At 40.6% G+C, this 22,079-nt stretch overlaps 1 protein-coding gene across 44 annotated transcripts in view; it reads right to left on the reverse strand.

The window, feature by feature from the left end:
* The window catches only part of clasp2 (cytoplasmic linker associated protein 2), a 328,546-nt gene that overhangs the window by 275,391 nt on the left and 31,076 nt on the right, over positions 1-22,079 (reverse strand). For all 44 annotated transcript variants that reach the window (XM_087986123.1, XM_087986122.1, XM_087986097.1 and 41 more), the window contains exon 7: positions 50-120. In XM_087986123.1, coding sequence (XP_087842249.1) covers positions 50-120 — 71 coding nt within the window. The remainder of the gene's footprint in view (positions 1-49; positions 121-22,079) is intronic.

Here is a 22,079-nt window from a genome sequence, read left to right on the forward strand (position 1 = left end):
TACACAAATCCAAAACTAACAATTAGCACAACATAGTCTATATACTTACCATGGCTGAAACACAAAACCATGTTCCCAGATTTCTGCACTTCATCAAACTTTCCAAACAGTGTTTGCAATCTAAAAGTATAAATTAAGTCACATTAGTACGTGCACACAATAACTTCTAATATTTAAGAGAAAACAATAAAACAAAAAGGTACGTAGTTTAAAAAAAAAGACAATAATAATCAATAGTCTCCTTTGAAAATCTTCAATGAAATGCAATTAGTATCTCATCTGGACAAGTGAATATGATGACATAAGTGTACTTCAAACCTCTAACTGAAAAAGAAATACTGGAAGCAGTCTTCCAATGATTCTTTGGAGCACATGTTACAGCCTTCTTCACACACTCGCAAGTTAGGAAAAAAAAATCTTGAAACGTGAACAAACAGCCTTGTAATTAATCGATCAAGAGTTTTCTTATTTTTAACTTTCATATTTGCTACTGATTTAGAATAATTTACCATTACACACAGCTTCATTTTTAAACAGACGTAGTGGGAAAAGCAAAAACAAAATGAATTGGCACAAGAATGTCAGGAAGCCTATACCTATCCAATTAAAAATGCAGAGTAAATCCTATGCATCCATGAAATCACGAATCATGAACTTGCCTCTCTGCATCAAAAAATAACAACAAAAATCAACACCCCTGGTGAAACTTGCACACCTGCAATTTTTAAACTCTTTTAAACTAGTTCTACACTTGCAAATTTCATCATTCATGAGTATTCTCAGGAGCAGAACCTTTGCAGATACGGAAGAATGACTACATTCAGATTCTTAAATCACAAAGGGAATTGATCAGAAACAGGAAAAGGGTTAACAAAACTATATAAATGCAAAGATTACCACCAAGTGTTGTAAACCAGTATTCCACCAACAATCTCAAAATTAAATAGGACAAATTTTATGTTGAAGGATGGAGATTGGAAACAGCAACTCATCAAAAAATTAGATCTGACAAATTCAGACTATCGATGCCAAATGTAAACTTACATACAAAGAAGTTAACAATTTACACACACAGCAATAAATTGTTTCAGCACCTGTATTTCAGAAGTTAAATCAAATTAATACCATCACTTAACCTCATGCCCATTCCAATCAAAAAAATGCATCTGACTTAAAGGTTTAGAGGCACTGTCTGACAATTTTATTAGTCTTTTGAAGAGTTAACAAGCAAGATAGGCAAGGGAGTTGGTAGACATATTTAGATTTCCAAAAAGCATTTGATAAGGGACCTCACATAAGTCTACTTAGTAAGAGGCTATGGTATTGGATTTAGATTGGATAGAGGATCGGTTAACTAAGGAAAACAGCTGAGTAAAGGGAAAGTTTTCTGAATGGGAAGCTGTAAATAGTGGAATATCAAGGAATCAGTGGTGAAGCGATAATGATATATTAAATAGATAATGACTTGGATGACAGAAGTGAATGTCCTATCACTAGGTTTGGAAATGACATAACATAAGAAGCGAGGATAAGACAGTGAGCATAGAGAGGGATATACACAGGCTAAGTGACCATAAAGTTATAAGATGTTATGAGGATCTGAAACGTGAATACAGGCAGAGGTAACTAGCTGTTGTCAGGAACAACTACTCAACAGATGTTCTTAATAACTTAGGTGGCAATGAGGAAGTTAAAATGCCACAGAGGGGTCAGTTCCATGCTTTGCTCCTCTTTCAGGACACTCTGGGGACTCAAGGGTTAAACATCTCCCTGTCAAAGGAATTACTGCAGTATCAACTGAAGGCCTGTACTCTTACAATCCAGACAGAACAGCTCAGTATAAAATGCCTCCCGTTCCCATTGTCTCACTTCCCCTTCATATTAGTATAGGTATTTGAATCCCCCATTTACTGAAGGGGAACCCATCTGCCTTAATCTCTTCCCATCAACACAATCATAAACAATATGATAATCAGTTTCTGTAATCCATTCACGTTATCACAGAACATTGACATTCATCAAGCTTTGTAAATTCATAATTACCTACTTTAAACTACATAATGACAATCGTCCATGTGACTGATATACACTTATACAATTCCTATAAAATATACTGTGTGTGTGTGTAAGGCAAAGATTTGTGAAGAACAGCCACTACAAGTAGACACACAGCTACTTTAGAGACACTATGAATCTCTTGCCGACTGTCCGATAATAAAGCTACTACTGTTGTATCGTCTGGATTTGTGGAACAAAGCAGACATCAATAGCAATAAAATGGCTTCTCAATGCAAATAAAATGACAAAATGGCTTCTAGGCTGCAAATTGACAATTCTGCTAAAAGCTGAATCAAACTGTTTTTAATTCTGCTATAGCTGCATCATTGACTAACCACGGTCTGCTTCAACAGAGATTCGCAGGCAATGCTCCCTTTACAGCACAGAAATAACTAGACTAGATAAGGCATTATTGGTCATCCTAACTGACCTTCAAATGCAGATGCAATGGCTCAGTTAGTGAGACAAGAGTGATCTGAGTGTTGGAAAACAAAGTTGGTTCCCAGGAAATATCACTGGACCAAGTAACTGCCAAATAAAGCAATGTCATGTATTGACTAGTAACTGAATATCCTGTGTGACCATAGCCTGTACCTTTCTTTAAGAATGTATAAAAATGTCTTTGTTTTAAGCCATGTGCACAGCTCCTCTGAGGAACACGGAAGTGTATAACCTCTGTGCTTCTGGACGATCTGCGCCTGGCTGTTTGAAGAAAAGAAGAATGAAGTCGTAAAGAACCAGACCAATTGCGAGTGCTTATTGACTGATCATAGAACAGACAGACCAACACCACTCCCCTCCCCCCAGCAGAGGTCCAGCTCTTCAGTTAGAGCAGAAATCAGCCATTCATCCCATTGAGTTTACTCTGCCACTCAATTAGAGTAAGGTTGATCTGATAACTCTCAACTCCACTGTAGCGATTGGAACCAGGTGGATCTTATTGACTATGAGATCCGTAATTGGGATTGTTAACCTGGACTAATCAGGGAGTCCCAGCTGATTATTGACGACCAACTTAACACTGATTTTTTTTAAAACAAACCCACCGACTCCCACAGCTACCTCGAATACACCTCTTCCCAACCTACCTCTTGCAAAAATGCCATTCCGTATTCCTAATTCCTCCGCCTCTGCCGTATCTGCTCCCAGGAGGACCAGTTCCACCACAGATCACACCATATGGCCTCCTTATTTAGACATGATTTGGAGATGCCGGTGTTAAACTGGGGTGTACAAAGTTAAAAATCACACAACACCAGGTTATAGTCCAACAGGTTTAATTGGAAGCACACTAGCTTTCGGAGCGACGCTCCTTCATCAGGTGATTCATCCACAATCACCTGATGAAGGAGCGTCGCTCCGAAAGCTAGTGTGCTTCCAATTAAACCTGTTGGACTATAACCTGGTGTTGTGTGATTTTTAACTCCTTATTCAGAGACAGCAATTTTCCCTCCCACGTGGTTAAACATGCCCTCCAATGCATCTCGTCCACATCCCGCCCCTCCGCCCTAAAACCCCACCCCTCCAACTGTAACAATGACAGGACCCTCCTGGTGCTCACCTTCCACCCTACCAACCTTCGCACAATCCGAAGACATTTCCGCCACCTCCAAACGGACCCCACCACCAGGGATAGATTTCCCTCCCCACCCATTTCCGCAAAGACCGTTCCCTCCGTGACAACCTGGTCAGGTCCACGCCCCCCGACAACAACCCACCAGCCGTTCCTGGCACCCTCCCCTGCCACCGCAGGAATTGCAAAACCTGCGCCCACACCACCTCCCTCACCTCCATCCAAGGCCCCAAAGTAGCCTTCCACATCCATCTAAGTTTTACCTGCACATCCACCAATATCATTTATTGTATCCGTTGCTCCCGATGTGTTCTCCTCCACAGTGGGGAGACTGGACGCCTCCTAGCAGAGCGCTTAAGGGAACATCTCCAGGACACCCGCACCAATCAACCCCATCGCCGTGACCCAACATTTCAACTCCTCCTCCCACTCTGCCGAGGACATGCAGGTCCTGTGCCTCCTCCATCACCGCTCCCTCACCACCTGACGCTGGGAGGAAGAACGCCTCATCTTCTGCCTCAGAACACTTCAACCCATGGCATCAATGTGGATTGCACCAGTTTCCTCATTTCCCCTTCCCCCACCTCACCCCAGCTCCAACCTTCCAGCTCAGCACCGCCTTCATGACCTGTCCTACCTGCCTATCTTTCTTTTCATCTATCCACTCCAACCTCCTCTCTGACCTATCACCTCCATCCCCACCCCCATTCACCCATTGTACTCTACGCTACTTTCTCCCCACCCTCCTCTAAATTTATCTCTCCACCCCGCAGGCACCCTGCCTCTATTCCTGATGAAGGGCTTTGTGTGAAACATCGATTTTCCTGCTCCTCGGATGCTGCCTGACCAGCTGTGCTTTTCCAGCACCACTCTAATCTAGACTCCGATTTCCAGCCATCTGCAGTCCTTGTTTTTACCATGCTAAATTGCCCAGAGTATTTAGGGATGTGTAGGTTAGGTAGGGTAGGGTAGGGGAATGGGATTGGGTGGTATATTCTTCGGGGGGTGGGGATGGACTTGTTGGGTCGAAGGGCTTGTTTCCACCTGTAGGGAATCAATGACCTCTTAATTATGCAAGCAGACCAGACAGACACTCAATCTTATCAGGAGTAGTAGTCTGCATTTCGCACGTCCCCTGTCTCCCAGGACAGAAGCCCCTCAAACATTAGTCTACAATAGATAAAACAATGTAACACCAAAAGTAATGGAAATTTAATATATGTACAAACAGTGTTAATAGGCTCTTGTAAGAACTGTATTTCAGGATTCTATTGCTGCCGCAAACTTGTGCTACTTGTGGTTGCTGTGTAATAAAAGGCTATTTTTGCCACACACCAATTTTGGCTGTTTTTTGAACACGATTCCGCACATACGTAAATAAAGGGTGACTTCTTGATGGGATGCTGGCCTTAATACAGTTACTTCATCCACTTCTCTAACCATAATCCATGATTCCCTTACTGATTAACACAAGTTCTATCTCAGCCTTGAATATTCTTAATGACCCAGTGCCAACAGCCTTCTGCAGTAAAGAGCACTTTTACCATATCAATTCCCCTAAGAATCTTGTATATTTCAAAAAGTCACCTCGTTCTTCTATGTTCCAAGTTTGGTATCATTCTATTACCTCTCCGAAGACAGTCCCTCCTTACATAGTATCATCCTAGTGAACATTCTCTGGACTGCCTCTAATGTCAGTATATCTTTCCTTAGCTAAGGGTCCCAAAATTGTTCACAGTATTCCAACTGTGGTCTGGCTCATGCCTTGTATAGTTTTAGCAAAATCTTCCTACTAATCAATTCCACTTCCTTTAAAATAAAGGTTAACACTATTTGTCTTCCCTATAAACTGGTAAACTTGGATGCTAGTGTTTTGTGATTTATGGATGAGTACTCACAAATCCCTTTGTTTTGTAACTTTCTGCAGTGGGTCTCCATTTAAATAATATTTAGTTCTTCTACTCTTACTGCCAAAGTGCATAACCTCACATTTCGTCTGCCAAGTTTTGCCCACTCACTTAACTTGTCCATATCCTGCTGCAGAATGGGTCACCCTCATCACTTGCCTTTCTGCCGTTTTTTTGTCTTGCCCAGAAACTTGCCTACAGTCCATTCATTTTCTTTATCCAAATCACTAATATATTGTAAATAATTGTGGTCCCACCATTGATCCCTACGACACACTGCTAGTTACATGTTATGATTTGGAGCGTCGCTCCAAAAGCTAGTATGCTTCCAATTAAACCTGTTGGACTATAACCTGGTGTTGTGTGATTTTTAACTAGTTACATGTTGCCATTGTGAAAATGCTCCTTTATCCCTACTCTGTATTACATCAGTTAACCAATTCTCTATTCATGCTAATATACTATTTCCAACACTCTTAAGTAGACTGGGAGAATCAGGATGGTATTGGACCTCAAGAAAGAGACTTTGTGGAGTGCCTCAGAGATGGATTCTTAGAACAGCTGGTGCTGGAGCCGACCAGGGAGAAGGCAATTCTGGATCTGGTATTGTGTAACGAACCAGAATTGGTCAGAGACCTCGAAGTGAAGGAGCCATTGGGAAGTAGTGACCATAATACATTAAGCTTCAATCTGCAATTTGAGAGGGAAAGGGTACAGTCGGAAGTGACAGTACTTCTGTTGAATAAAGGGAACTATGGAGCTATGAGGGAGGAGCTGGTCAAAGTTCAATGGTGAACTTAGCAGGGATGACCGTGGAGGTACAATGGCGGATATTTCTGTGTATAATGCAGACGTTGCAGGATCAGTTCATTCCTAAAAGGAAGAAAGATCCCAGGAGGAGGCATGGGTGGCTGTGGCTGACGAGGGAAGTTAAGAAACATATAAAGTTAAAAGAGAAAAAGTATAACATAGCAAAGATAAGTGGGAAAACTGAGGACTGGGAAGCTTTTAAAGAGCAACAGTGGATTACTAAGAAGGAAATACGCAGAGGAAAAATGAGGTACGAAGGTAAATTGGCCAATAATATAAAGGAGGATAGTAAAAGCTTTTTTAGGTATGTGCAAGGCAAAAAAATGGTTAGGACTAAAATTGGGCCCTTGAAGACAGAAACAGGGGAATATATTATGGGGAACAAAGAAATGGCAGAGGAATTAAATGGGTACTTCAGATCTGTGTTCACTGGGGAAGATACAAGCAATCTCCCTGAGGTAACAGTGGCTGAAGGACCTGAACTTAAGGGAATTTATATTTGCCAGGATTTGGTGTTGGAGAGACTATTAGGTCTGAAGGTTGATAAGTCTCTGGGGCCTGATGGTCTGCATCCCAGGGTACTGAAGGAGGTGGCTCGGGAAATCGTGGATGCGTTGGTGATTATTTTCCAGAGTTCAACAGATTCGGGGTCGGTTCCTGAGGATTGGAGGGTGGCTAATGTTATACCACTTTTTAAGAAAGGTGGGAAAGAGAAAGCAGGAAATTATAGACCAGTTAGTCTGACCTCAGTGGTGGGAAAGATGCTGGAGTCTATTCGAAAGGATGAAATTATGGCACATCTGGATAGTAGTAACAGGATAGGACAGAGTCAGCATGGATGTATGAAGGGGAAATCATGCTTGACGAATCTTCTTTAATTTTTTGAGGATGTGACTCTGAAGATGGACGAGGGAGATCCAGTGGATGTAGTGTACCTGGACTTTCAGAAAGCTTTTGATAAAGACCCACACAGGAGGTTAGTGAGTAAAATTAGGGCGCATGGTATTGGGGGCAAAGTACTAGATTGGATTGAAAATTGGTTGGCTGATAGGAAACAAAGCTGTAGTGATAAACAGCTCCATTTCGGAATGGCAGGCAGTGACCAGTGGGGTACCGCAGGGATCAGTGCTGGGACTACAGCTTTTTACAATATATGTTAATGATATAGAAGATGGTATCAGCAAGAACATTAGCAAATTTGCTGATGATACAAAGCTGGGTGGCAGGGTGAAATGTGATGAGGATGTAAGGAGATTACAGGGTGACCTGGACAAGTTAGGTGAGTGGGCAGATGCAGTTTAATGTGGATAAATGTATGGTTATCCACTTTGGTGGCAAGAACAGAAAGGCAGATTACATAAATTGATTCCATTGAGGTAGTAAAGGGGCAGTACAGAGAGATCTGGGTGTTCTTGTACACCAGTCAATGAAAGCAAGCATGCAGGTACAGCAGGTAGTGAAGAAGGCTAATAGCATGCTGGCCTTCATAACAAGAGGAATTGAGTATAGAAGCAAAGAGGTGCTTCTGCAGCTGTACAGGGCCCTGGTGAGACCACACCTGGGAGTACTGTGTGCAGTTCTGGTCTCCAAATTTGAGGAAAGACATTCTGGCTATTGAGGGAGTGCAGCATAGGTTCACGAGGTCAATTCCTGGAATGGCGGGATTACCTTACACTGAAAGACTGAAGCGACTGTGCTTGTATACCCTTGAGTTTAGAAGACTGAGAGGGGATCTGATTGAGACATACAAGATTATTAAAAGATTGGCCACTCTGGAGGCAGGAAACAGGTTTCCGCTGATGGGTGAGTGCCGAACCAGAGAACATAGCTTAAAAATACGGGGATGACCATTTAGGACAGAGATGAGGAGAAACTTCTTCACCCAGAGAGTGGTGGTTGTGTGGAATGCTCTGCCCAGAGGGCAATGGAGGCCCAGTCTCTGGATTCATTTAAGAAAGAGTTGGATAGAGCTCTTAAAGATAGTGGAATCTAGGATTATGGAGATAAGGCAGGAACAGGATACTGATTAGGAATGATCAGCCATGATCATGTTGAATGGCGGTGCAGGCTCGAAGGGCTGAATGGCCTACTCCTGCACCTATTGTCTATTGTCTTAACATGTGGAACCTTATTAATACCTTCTGAAATTCCAAATTATTATACCCACTGCTTCCCCTTGTCTATCCTGTTTGTTATCTCAAAGAATTTGAATAAATTTATCAGATATGATCTCCCTTTCATGAATCCATGCTGACTCTTATTAATAATGTTACATATTTCTAAATACTTTACCATTATATCCTTTACAATAGATTCTAATATCTTCCCAACAACAGGTGTTAAGTTAACTGGCCTATTTAAATGCTCTGTTATTACATCCATTATAATGGACTCTAGTATTTAACAGACATTAAAATGTTACGTGTTTTTCCCTATCTTCCCCTTTGAACATAAATCTGTTACATTGGTAGTTTTCCAATCCTCTGGGACCTCTGGATTCAGAGAAGATTACTACCAATGCATTCACTATTTCCGTCACGACTTCCTTTAATGTCCTACATGCATCCCATTAGGTCCAGGGAACTTATCAGTCCTTCACTGCATTAGTCTCCCTGCCACTTTTTCTCATACTTATTCTGAGGGACAAGCAATGTCTCTCAATGACTACCACCCAGTGGCTCTGACCTCCATAATCATGAAGTGCTTTGAGAGGCGGTCATGGCCCGCAGCAACTCTAGCCTACCAGCCTGCATCAATCCCCTGCAATTTGTCTACTGATGAAATAGATGCACAACGGAAGCCATTTCCCTAGCCCTGCACTCATCCCTGGAACATCTAGATAACAAGGACACCTACATAAGGCTCCTACTCATGGAGGAGAAAGTGAGGTCTGCAGATGCTGGAGATCAAAGTTGAAACTTTATTGCTGGAACAGCACAGCAGGTCAGGCAGCATCCAGGGAACAGGAGATTCGACGTTTCGGGCACAGGCCCTTCCGAAACGTCGAATCTCCTGTTCCCTGGATGCTGCCTGACCTGCTGTGCTGTTCCAGCAATAAAGTTTCAACTTCCTACTCATGGACTACAGTTCCACCTTCAACACCACAATCCCTAGCAGGCTTACCTCAAAACTCAGTGACCTCGGTCTCTGCTCTACCCTCTACAACTGCATCTTCAGCTTCCTGATACATATACCGCAATCAGTGAAGATAGACAACATCATCTCCATGATAATCCTCAATAGTGATGCCGTGCAAGGATGTGTTCTCAGCCCCCAACTACACTCGCTGTATATTCATTACTAAGTAGTCAAATTTCTTAGGAAAGACATTTACAAATTTGCTGACGACACTACCATGGTAGGCCAGATATCAAACAATGAGGAGTTAGAATACAGGAAGGAGATAGAATGCTTCGTGTCATGTGCAATGATAATCTTTCTCTCAACTTTGGTAGAACAAAAGAACTGCTCATTGACTTCAGGAAGAAAGGAGGATGATACATCAACGAAGCCAAGATGGAGAGGCTCAACAGCATCAAGTTCCAAGGAGTGATGATAATCAGCAATCTGTCTCACATAAATGAGAGGGTCAATAAAGCACAATAGGAGAAAGTGAGGTCTGCAGATGCTGGAGATCAAAGTTGAAACTTTATTGCTGGAACAGCACAGCAGGTCAGGCAGCATCCAGGGAACAGGAGATTCGACGTTTCGGGCACAGGCCCTTCTTCAGGAATGAGGAGAGTCATTCCTGAAGAAGGGCCTGTGCCCGAAACGTCGAATCTCCTGTTCCCTGGATGCTGCCTGACCTGCTGTGCTGTTCCAGCAATAAAGTTTCAACAATCAATAAAGCACAATGCCTTTCCTTCCTCATTGGCTCGGGAAATTTGGCATGTCCATCAGGACCACCACCAACTTCTACAGATGTACCATTAAAAACATTCTATCCGGGTGCATGATGGCCTGGTACGGCAACTGCTCTACTCAGGACCGGAAGAAACTACAGAAAGTTGTGTGCACAGCCCAGACCATAACAAAAGCCAACCTCCCATTCATGGACTCCATTTACACTTCTTGTTGCAGCAAAAAGTCTGCCAACATCAAAAATTCCTCCCACCCCAGCAATGCTCTCCTACAACCTCTATCAGGGAGAAGATACAGAAGCTTGAACACATGCACCAACAGGTTCTAGAACAGCTTCATCACTGCTGTTATAAAAGACTGTTAACTGGACCTCTCTAACTTCAAATAATGTTGATCTTGCTCATGTTCACCTTGCTTTGTGCAGCTGTAACCTTGTGTGCCTTGCTTTGTGTAAGGACCCTATGATCTGCATGTTCTTGTTTACTATGATCTACCTGTACTGCTCGCAAAACAAAGCTTTTTTTGTACTTAAGTACATGCGACTACAATAAATCAAAACAAATTGATTTTTCCCCATTTTGCCCCTTGAATATTTATAAAATTTTGAAATGCTATTAATGTCTTCTAATGTGAAGACTGATGCAAAGTAGTTTTTCAACTCCTCTGCCATTTCCTGATTGCCTATTAATACTTGCCCATTCTCATTCACCAGGGGGCCTATATTCTATTCGGCTTCTCTCTTCCTTTTTAATATATATATATGTAAAGAAGCTCTTGTTGCCCATCTTGATATTACTTGCAAATTTATCAAAGTTTTATTTTGGTCACTTTGCTTGGTTTTTAAAAGCTTGCCCAATCATCTTGTTCACCATTGATCTTTGCAAAAGATTGTGTATTTTCCTTTCAATTTGATACCACCCTTCACTTCCCTGATTAACCATGGCTATCTTCTTCCCTTCCGAGAATCCTTCTTCCTCACTGTAATACATCTTTACCATGAGCCATGAACGCTTTCTTACCGGCCATTGTTCTTCAATTGTCTTTGCTATCAAATTCCTTTCCCAGTCCACACAACCAGCTCTGCCCTCATTTTTCTTTTGTAACTACCCTTTTTTAAACTTAGCACTGTTGTTTCTGATCCAATTGCCTCCCCCTCAAACTGAGTACTGAATTCTACCATGTTATGGTCACCATTTCGGAGGGGATCTTTGACATAATTTATTAAATCTGCCTCCTCTTTACACATCAGCAGGTCCAAGATGTCCTGAATCCTGGTTGGATTCGCCACATTACTCTCGGAAACTGTCCTGATTACATTCTATTAATGCTTCCTCATTGATTCCTCTGCAATTTGACTATTCAAATGTACAAGATTAAATTCACACACAATTAATGTACTTCCTTTGTCACATGCCCTCATTATCTCCCGATTTATTCTCTGCTCCATAAAGCCATTGTTAAGGGCCTATTCATGCCAGTAGTTGTCTTTCCTTTTTAAGTTTCTTACCTTCACCCATATAGATTCTACGTCTTGTCGTTGAAGTTTATTTCTTGCTATCGTACTTATTCCATCTGATACCAACAATGCTACCCCGCCACCCTTTCCTCCTTGCCTATCCTCTTGAAATGTCATATATCCTCAAATACTTAGTTCTCAGCTTTGAACTCCTTGTCGCTGTGTCTCCATTTTGGCTATAACATCATGACAAGTGGGGAAATACTTGGCAGATTAGAATACCATGTGAGAAAATGTGAAGTTACATGCTTTGACAGGAATAATTGAAGATGTGAATATTATTCACATTGCTTTTTAATTCCTCAAAAAGAACTGTAATAAATTAGTCAAGTATTATCTTGCCTTACAGAAAACCACAACGCTGCCTTATTATGATTTTCTAAGAGGCCTGTTATAACCTCCCTAATAGTTGGTTCTCTTGAGCAGATGTTAGACTATCTTGACAGAAGCTTCCTGATTCTCTTTCTTTTCTTAAACACACGAGATATATCTGTTATTTTCAATTTAATGGGACCTTTCCAGAGTTTAAAATTATATCTGCACATCCACTACCACTGCAACCACTTCTGTTAACTCACTTGGATACAAGCCATCAGGGGATTTGTTTGTCTTTCATTCCAGTAGTTTTCTCAGAACCCTTTCCCTGTTGATTCTAACACTGCCAGATGTCAAACCTTCTGTTGTTTCCTCCATGGCATTACCTCAGTTAATCAGCATCAAGTTTTTCTTGAAGTATAGATTGCTGTGATAGCTTGAAATTTAACAATCTTATAGTTCCGATTAGGGCAATAAAAAACTTTGCCATGTCTTTCTTTTTCAACAATACTGAAGTTCTTTAATACAAAGCAACAGTTATTTTGATGATCAGAAGCACTCAGTTGTTTTCCAATTCCATGCTGTCTGCTTCAATTTCTCAACATATCTCAACTAAGGGATAACTATGCAGTGACCAAACTCATTCTCAGGGATCACTGATTGCACTGTTTCAAAATATTGAAATTTACCAAGAAAATAAATATTAAATTACTGGCATATAGTTCAAATGTTTCTTTACAATAAAGTAATTATAATTTAATTTCAATGTTCAAGTCTCTCTTTTAAACCACAAAACTGAAGGCATGTTTACCCAAGTAACTAGACTTCAAGCTGTCTTGGCAAGAGTTGTCACCAAAATCCCAAAAAGGACAATTTTGTTTTTGTACAACATAAACTGCTCAAATTATCCTCTGTTCTTAAAAATGTTCACCTTGAAGCTGATCTAAGAAAGAAACTACTGTATATCAATTATTCTGAATAGGGGTCTGGGAGTGCTAGTCCAGAATTCTCTAAAGGTTAAACTTGCAGGTTGAGTCAGTGATGAAGAAAGCAAATATAATGTTGTCATTTATCTCAACAGGTTGGAATATAAAAGCAGCGATGTGCTTCTGAGACTTTATCAAGCTGTAGTTAAGCCCCACTTGGAATACTGCATCCAATTTTGGGCCCCACACCTCAGGAAGGACATATTTGGGCTACAGGGAGTGTGTGGGGGTAAGTGGAGATGAAATGCCCATCAGCCATGATTAAATGACGTAGTGGACTCAATAGGCTGAATGGTCTTACTTCCACTCCGATGTGTTATGGTCTTGTGGTCTTATTCATACCAGCTGCAAGAATCACAGAACAGTTGAGTTGATGCATCATGTGAAGGATACAAAAGAATACAACACAGAAGGCAGGTTATTCTTTGCTTCCTCTCAAAACACAATTGGAGATTAACCTTGCAGTACAACATGGTATTTGAAGGAGAGCAGAAATTTATAAAGTTCTCAAATGGAAGCAAAGTGTTCTTGAGCTTTCAAAGTCAAAGTCAAAACAAAAAAATGCAAATTAAAAGAATCACCCACTTCACTATTCCACAAAGGTAACAAAGAACAACCAATGCTCAAGAGGTACTCGGACATAACTGAGAATTGAGGTGCATTATATTTATTCGCCCTACAGATGTGGGCGGCACGGTGGCACAGTGGTTAGCACTGCTGCCTCACGGCACCAGAGACCCGGGTTCAATTCCTGCATCAGGCGACTGACTGTGTGGAGTTTGCACGTTCTCCCCGTGTCTGCGTGGGTTTCCTCCGGGTGCTCCGGTTTCCTCCCACAGTCCAAAGATGTGCAGGTCAGGTGAATTGGCCATGCTAAATTGCCCGTAGTGTTAGGTAAGGGGTAAATGTAGGGGTATGGGTGGGTTGCGCTTCGGCGGGGCAGTGTGGACTTGTTGGGCCGAAGGGCCTGTTTCCACACTGTAAGTAATCTAATCTAATCTAATCTAATCTAATCTAATCTAATTTCCTGTCAGTCGGGTGCACGCCAGATGAATGTACATGTTAAATGACTATCCTGCAGGATGGACAGTTATCAACAGGAAATTTGGATATTTCAGACAGACATACTATGAGCAAAATATCAATATAAAAGTGCCAACCAGTGCCTAAATCTTAGAAAATCTGCATGCTGAAACTAGCACTTTAAACAATCTAGAAATGACTCATACCAAAGCTTCATAAAAGGTACATTCACTTTTAATAGGAGATTCTCTAATACACAAATGACAATTATCATTGATTCGTACAAGCTTTTCTAAATGACAGTTTATAATGTCTATCAGTTTATTTTCAGTAACTTGCTCACCAGAGGGGTTAGGCTGATTTTTCTTTGTTTGTTCATGGGACGTAGACAACACTGGCTTGGTTAGCATTTACTGCCCAATTTTCGTTGCCCAGAGGGCAGTTAAGAGTTATTCAGGTCAGTCTGGAGTCTATTGTAGGCTATATCTGGTAAGGATCGATAGATTTCTTTCCCTAAAGACATGATTGGGCCAGACAGATTAAATTGGGTTGCAGTGCCTTGGATTATTTCTTTCTCCATTTTTGAAATACGACATAGTGTTAGCACTTCTCCAGTCTCCTGCAGCCAGCAAACACTGGCACACGATGATCAAAATTCCTACTTCTCTGAAAAGCTTGGGATACATTTAATCCACAGCTGGCAATTTATCAGTTTTCAAAGATGGCAATTCCTATAGTATTACCTCCCTGGGTTAATCCTATTGAATATTTGACCCTTCTCCAAACTAAAATGGCTGTATTGTCACAATGTTTTACAAAAGCAGACATAACATAAAAACCATGTCCACAATTTCCATCTCCACATTCAAGTGGCCTTGTTGATTTAAAATTGGCCCAACTCTTAATTAACTTCTTATATTTACAGAACATTTTTGGATTTCCTTAAAATTTACCTGTCATTGCTTTCAATCTTTTCTGTTTTCTTAATTTCCTTTTCAATTTTACCCTTACATTTCTTATACACCTTTAAGGTCGTTGTGTTATTACTTCTAAGAATCAAACATAGTTAACCTTTTTTTTGCCGACCTTACCTTGTGTATCTCAACATCCAGGGATCTCTATATTTGTAAATCTCCCTGGAAACCAATTTGTTCGAAACTCCCACTACCACTTCCTTTAATGTCTGCAATGCAAACATATTAATTTGCCTTCAAGTATTTATTTCCAGTCCACTTTTGCTAAATAAAAATTGTGTAAAATGAGCCTTTCACTGATGAAACATTTCTCTCTCCTGATCTCAGTTTCTCACCATACTACATTAAATTTAACTGAATGATTATCACTAGCACTTAAAAAACTTTTCTGCAGAAGCAAAGATCTTGTCCAACATTATTTGCAAGATAGGTACATGAATAGGAAAGTTTTAGAGGGAAATGGGTCAAATGCAGGCAAGTGGAATTAGTTTAGTTTGGGAAACTTGGTCAGCATGGATGAGTTGGATCATTGGGTCTGTTTCCATGCTAGATGACTATGACTCTCCAAAACCTAATCCCTCTCTTGTTTAATCTATACATGGAAAACCTAAAATCAGACTTAAATACTTTTTAAGTACTGTTCACATTCTAAAGATATTATCGAACAATTTTTTTTTCATTTACACTTCACTCTTGCTGCACTTCTCTGCAATTTGGCTCCATATTTGCTCTTTTGCTCCATATTTAAAAGAGCCCAAGGGTCAACTTATTCACGTAGAGGGTGGTGAGTGTATGGAATGAGCTGCCAAAGGAAGTGGTGGAGACCGGTACAATTACAACATGTAAAATGCATCTGGAAGGGTATATGAATTATAAGGTTTTGGAGGGATATGGACCAAGAGCTGGCAAGTGGAGATTAGATTGGTTTCAGATAACTGGTCGACGTGGACAAGTTGGATCAAAGGTCAATTTCGGTGTTGTATCTCTTTATGATTAATTAAATCCATGTCATCGCTCCTTCAACTAAGAAGGGAATAGTCCTTGAGGCATAATGTGACTTCAGAGCAATCTGATCCATAACAGATAGAACCTTCTCCTTATGACAACGTTGAAAGTGCAGAGAGCAGCAAAAAACACTCCTTTTTTTAATGTTGACGTTACAAAAGTACCATTAGACCATGCCTTTAGAGAAACTTGTGTCTTCCCCAGCTTCATAGTCTCGTATGGTCTTTCCAATGGTAACACTTCAAAGACTCCACATTGAACAATTTGAAGATATGGAAAGAGGTGAGATAAGGTTGCCTCTTAATCATTAGTCTGGTATTTTCCTCTGTCGTACTAACTTTAATATAAGAAGCATATGGGTGAGTCAAAAGGATGGCTGCCTTAGACACAAGCATCTTGGTATTAGTAGAAATGTCATGGTCATCAAGGACTCTCAACCTTAAGTGTCCAAAGTGGTGGTTTCAGATTGGATGTCACGTTAAATCTCCACAACGATGTCAGCCTCAGAGGTAGCTTCTCAGATAGGGAAAATGTTCCATGTTTGAGGGCTTTTCCATTAATCTTAATGGAGAGATGAACTGGAATCTGACCTGGGTCAGTTTGGTAAAGGATTTGTGTCTTCTTGATGTGGAGGCTGAGACTAACTCTTTGGTTTGGAATTCCTCGAGATAGACACCCTGTGCTGGACATCTTTTAACATGAGAATACTGTAATACATCTGCAGACACATGCTCCTTGACAAGAGGTAGATCTGTTCCAGTGGCAAGTAAATCTCAATGACTGGGGATCTCCCTATTACGACAGCAGCCTTCATTGTGGTCATAACGATGGATATCACACAAATAACTTCCACCCAAATCACTGTTGAGGACTGATTTTGATTTATGATTTGCCTGGTTTCTCCCCTCTGAAGTTACCATCATGGGTGGTCCTGCCAGGATTTGAGAACTCAGGATGCATTGCTCAGGATCAACCGTGCACTCATGCTGATCCAAAAAAGGTGGCAATTCATGGAAAGTTTCAGCTCTTCTGTCTTTTTTAAATCAATTCTTATATTTAGATATATACATCCTCTTTGTCTATGTTCCAACCTTTATTTGTTCTGCCTTCTAAACTTTCTAGATATTTTCTATTACATTTTTCAAGAAGGATTCAAATGTCATTCGTATCTCCACCTTTAAACTAACTGTTGAATTGTTCTCTGAACATACCTGTAATTCCATAGACAGATAGACATACACCCCATAATATCAGTGAACGAAAGAAAGTGAAGCCAGCTGGTTCACAGAACTTTACAGCATAGAGTTTTTAAACAGGATGGAAAGAGAGGTTAGATTCTGAACGTTTACCAAAGCATCACAGGAAAGCTCACATAAAAAAGACTGATACCTTGGTTTCCCAGGCAAGATAGTTTATGTGGCAATTTCCTCACAAAAGAAAATGCATGAAAAGGCAGGACAGGAAATTCCTTTATCTCAGAGTTGCAAGCAGCTATATCACCCGATTGCTGAATTAAGGAATACAGTTCTGCTGTTCCTATCAGCTGTGGCACTTCACTTTCTCTCCCAGGAAGATGCAGACTTCAGAACACTACTTTTTAGTGGAAGACAGCCATGGAGAATGCCATTCTCATGTTATTTAATGAAGAGGACTATTCACAGGTCTACGAGTCTCAATGCCAAACTGCTGGCAAGTTCATCTTCAGAAAAAAATACAATTCAGAACTGTTCCCTTGGAGACAAGCATATCTAGCCAATTTCCTGATTCGAAAGAGGTCACTTGCCCATCAGTTAAAGCAACAACTGTGACATAATGTAAGACATTCTGTCAGGGTATCAGCTTGATAACACATCTACTCTAGTTTGACCTTGAAAACCAAAACAAATGTTGCAATTTCGAGCACTGAATTTCATAAACAGATATCTGTAAAGCCCACTTACAAAAGCACGTGTCCACAAACATTTCAAGACTGACGTAATTGTGACCACTAACTAAGAAATTTGAAAAAAAAATTTTAAATATATACAAAAAAATGCCATAGCAACTAACTCAAAACAATTTCACTTGTGGGAAGTAACTCTACACTTACAAAATCTAGCTGCTGCATTATTCCAATGTTCTAATACGAGCTATAATTTACAAGTTCCAAGAACTAAACGACATCACCTTGTATTTCTCAGATTCTCCATCCCAAATAAAATGCTAACAGGAAGTATTAGATTTGAAAAAAATCCATTTCAATCAGAACAATGCAAAACCACAACGTTAAAAATCTGCAAAGAAAACACAGCATCAGGAGTAGGCCATTTGCACAGAAGACTGAGCACTGTTCCAGTTAAGTTAGTAAGTAATTTAATAAATCAAGGAATGGGCAAGTTGTTGGAGGGAATCCTCAGGGACAGGATTTACACATATTTGGAAAGGTAAGGACTCATCAGGAATAGTCAACATGGCTTTGTGCGTGGGAAATCATGTCTCACAAACTTGACTGAGTTTTTTGAAGAAGTAACAAAGAGGACTGATGAGGGCAGAGAGGTGGACATGATCTGTGTGTTCTTCAATAAGGCATTCGACAAGGTTCCCCATGGAAAACTGGTTAGCAAGGTTAGATCTTGGAATACAGGGAGAACTAGCCATTTGGATACAGAACTGGCTCAAAAGGTAGAAGACAGAAGGTGGTTGTGGAGGGTTGTTTTTCAGACTGGAAGCCTGTGACCAGTGGCCACAAGAATGGGTGTTGGGTCCACTACTTTTCATCATTTATACAAATGATTTAGATCTGAACCCAAGATGTATAGTTAATAAGTTTGCAGATGACACCAAAATTGGAGGTGTGATGGAGAACGAAGGAGGTTACTTCAGGTTAATATGGGATCTTCATCAGATGGGCCAATGGACAGAGAAGTGGTAGATGGAGTTTAATTTAGACAAATGCGAGGTACTGCGTTTTGGACAAGCAAATCTTAGCAGGACTTATACACTTAAATGGTAAGGTCCTAGGGAGTGTCGCTGAACAAAGAGACCTTGGAGTGCAGGTTCATAGCTCCTTGAAAGCAGAGTCGCAGATAGATAGGATAGTGAAGATGTTTGGTATGCTTTCCTTTATTGATCAGAATATTGAGTACAGGATTTAGGAGGTCATGTTGCGGCTGTACAGGACATTGGTTAGGCCACTGTTGGAATATTGCGTGCAGTTCTGGTCTCCTTCCTACCAAAAGGATGTTGTGAAACTTGAAAGGGTTCAGAAACGATTGACAAGGGCGTCGCCAGGATTAGAGGATTTCAGCTATCGGGAGAGGCTGAAAAGACTGGGGCTGTTTTCCCTGGAACATCAGGAGCTGAGGGCTAACCTTACAGAAGTTTATAAAATCATGAGGGGCATGGATAGGATAAATAGGCAAAGTCTTTTACATGGGGTGGGCGAGTCCAGAACTAGAGGGCATAGGTTTAGGGCGAGAGGGGAAAGATACAAAAAAAAAGACCAATGGGCAACTTTTTCACGCAGCGGGTGGCGCATGTATGGAATGAGCTGCCAGAGGAAGTGGTGGAGGCTGGTATTTGGATGTGTATATATGAATAGCAAGGGTTTAGATGGATATGGGCCAAATGCTGGCAAATGGGACTAGATTAGGTTGGGATATCTGGTCGGCATGGACGAGTTGGAACGAAGCGTCTGTTTCCATTCTGCACATCTCTATAATTCTAAGAATAGTACAGCTTCTAGACCTGTGAAACACATCCTGCGACATGCAAGAACATCAGAATGTTCTAGCATCCAGGATAACCATATATCAACTACGATGGATCTGACCAAACTCATTTTTGAAACTTGAGCAGCAACTGATATTCAAAAGCATTGCTGAAGTGGAGAATGGTGCCAAAAACATGGTTCTGCATGTGTGAAGCTTGACATTAAGCAGAAAAAGAACAACCAAATGACTAGTCCGCAAGCAGTCAATGAGGTCCAGGCAGGCAATACAGGAGAATACAGGAGTCTTGAGGAAATCTTGCTCTTCAACTGGTACTGGTGACAGTAATGGTGCCTCTGGGGATTGCAATAGAACCAAGTCCCTAGAGAAGCAAGAAGTGGACCTCAAGACAGACGGTTGACAACATCTAAAATGCAGGTTAGAGGAGGCCGAGACTCTCGAAGGGATTTTGAGAAAAGTAAGTATGATATCACAAGACATGCAGTTGATTAATTGATGAGTTTTTCCCTGTTTAATTTTCAAAACTCAGGTAATACTGGTAGAGGTGGTGCTGTATTTGCACTGTCTCAACAGTGACAGTTGGATTAGCAATCTGGAAACCCAGGTTAATATCCTGGGGACCTGGGTTTGAATACCACTGTGGCAGATGAAGAAAGCTGAATTCAATAAAATCTAGAATTTGAAAAAAGCAAGTGATCATGTAGGCAACAACTACCGTTAATCATCATATAAATCCATCTGGTTCACAAATGCCCTTTAGGGAAGGAAATCTTCCATCTTTACCTGGTCTGACCTCCAGATCCATAGCAAAATCAGTGACTCTTAACTGCTCTCTGGATAACTATGGACAGGTAATAAATGCTGGCTCAGCCAGTGATGCCAGAATTCCGTGAAATAATTTTTTTAAAAAAGTATAATTGCAAGGTTTTATGATAAAAGGAGGCTTATTAATTAGTAGCAAAGCTTAATAGATTAGTTAGAAAAATTGGAACAGGAGTAGGTCATCCAGACGGTCGAGCCTGCCCCATCAATTAAGATGATAGTGGCAGATGCCTTTTACCCACTCCATCCCTCTCACCTTTGCACCTTTGATAATCAACATCTATTGACTTCTATTTTTAAAATGCACCAAGAATGAGTTTCCATAGACTGTTGGGGTCTAAAATTCCAAATATTCACCACTGTCAGCCCCTCAATTATTTAGTATTTTTGGAATACTATTACTTATTCTACTCTGAAGATGGATGCAAAATACTTATTCAACTCCTCTGACTTCCTGGTTTACCATGCATATTTTACCTGCCTCACTCTTTAAGGGATCTATATTTGCTTCGCCTTCTCTTCTGTTTTATGTTTAATAAGCTCTTATTTCCCATTTCAATACTGCATATCAGTTTGACCTCATTGTTTATTTTCTCCCTTTTTATTTCATTTCTTTTTGGTTGTCTTTTATTGGCCTTTAAAACTAATCTAATCCTCACCACTAATCTTTACATATTGAAAAAACATACTATTGTTATCTACATTTGTTAACCATTGTCAAATTTATTCCCTTCCTATAGCTTTTCTTCCTCATTAGTGATATTGCTTTGCTGAGAGTCATGACTAGCTTTTTAAATATCTGACATTTATTCCTCAAATGTCATTTCTACTAAACTTGTTTCCCAGTCAACTGCGGCCAAGTCTACGCTCATCTAAATTTAATTATCGTTATTTAACATTAGCACACTTGTTCTGACCAAGTTTCACTAAAAATGAATGCTCAATTTACCATATTATGGTCACTTCTCTTTGGAAGATCTTTTACTCAGATAATTTATTAAACCTGCTTCATGACACAACACCAGTTCCAAAAGAACCTGAACATGGGTTAGATCCATAGCATACTATTTGAGGAAATGCCTGGTACTCTGAGTTTTTCCTCACAGTTACCTTTGATTTTCCCAACCAACACTTGCACTCACTGTGTGCAAGGTTCACCCAAAAATTCTGGTCAGTGCCGGGTCAACACATCACCTTGCTGTCAAATGCATTTCTGTCCTAAGCTACTGTAGTGTCCAGTGAAGCCCAATGCAAGGAAGAGAGATTGTGCCCCATCTTCCAATTTGCACGTTAAAACTTTCTACACTAAACAATGAGTTCAACTTCAAACCTGGCCCTCCATTTTAACTTTTATTTTCCATCCTGTATCCGTATATTGTTTTCAATGTTTTGGCTTTCAGCCAGTGCTGACCTTTATTCTGCTATTAATACAGAAGAACCTCGATCATCCGAACGAGGTGGGTGGGCACTATTTCGTTCAGATAATTGATTATTTGGTTAAATCGATTCAATGCCTTTC

This window comes from Chiloscyllium plagiosum, unplaced genomic scaffold, assembly GCF_037043375.1.
Source record: "Chiloscyllium plagiosum isolate Xiang-an unplaced genomic scaffold, Cpla_swu_hap1 HiC_scaffold_4, whole genome shotgun sequence".
In the NCBI taxonomy this organism is placed as follows: domain Eukaryota; kingdom Metazoa; phylum Chordata; class Chondrichthyes; order Orectolobiformes; family Hemiscylliidae; genus Chiloscyllium; species Chiloscyllium plagiosum.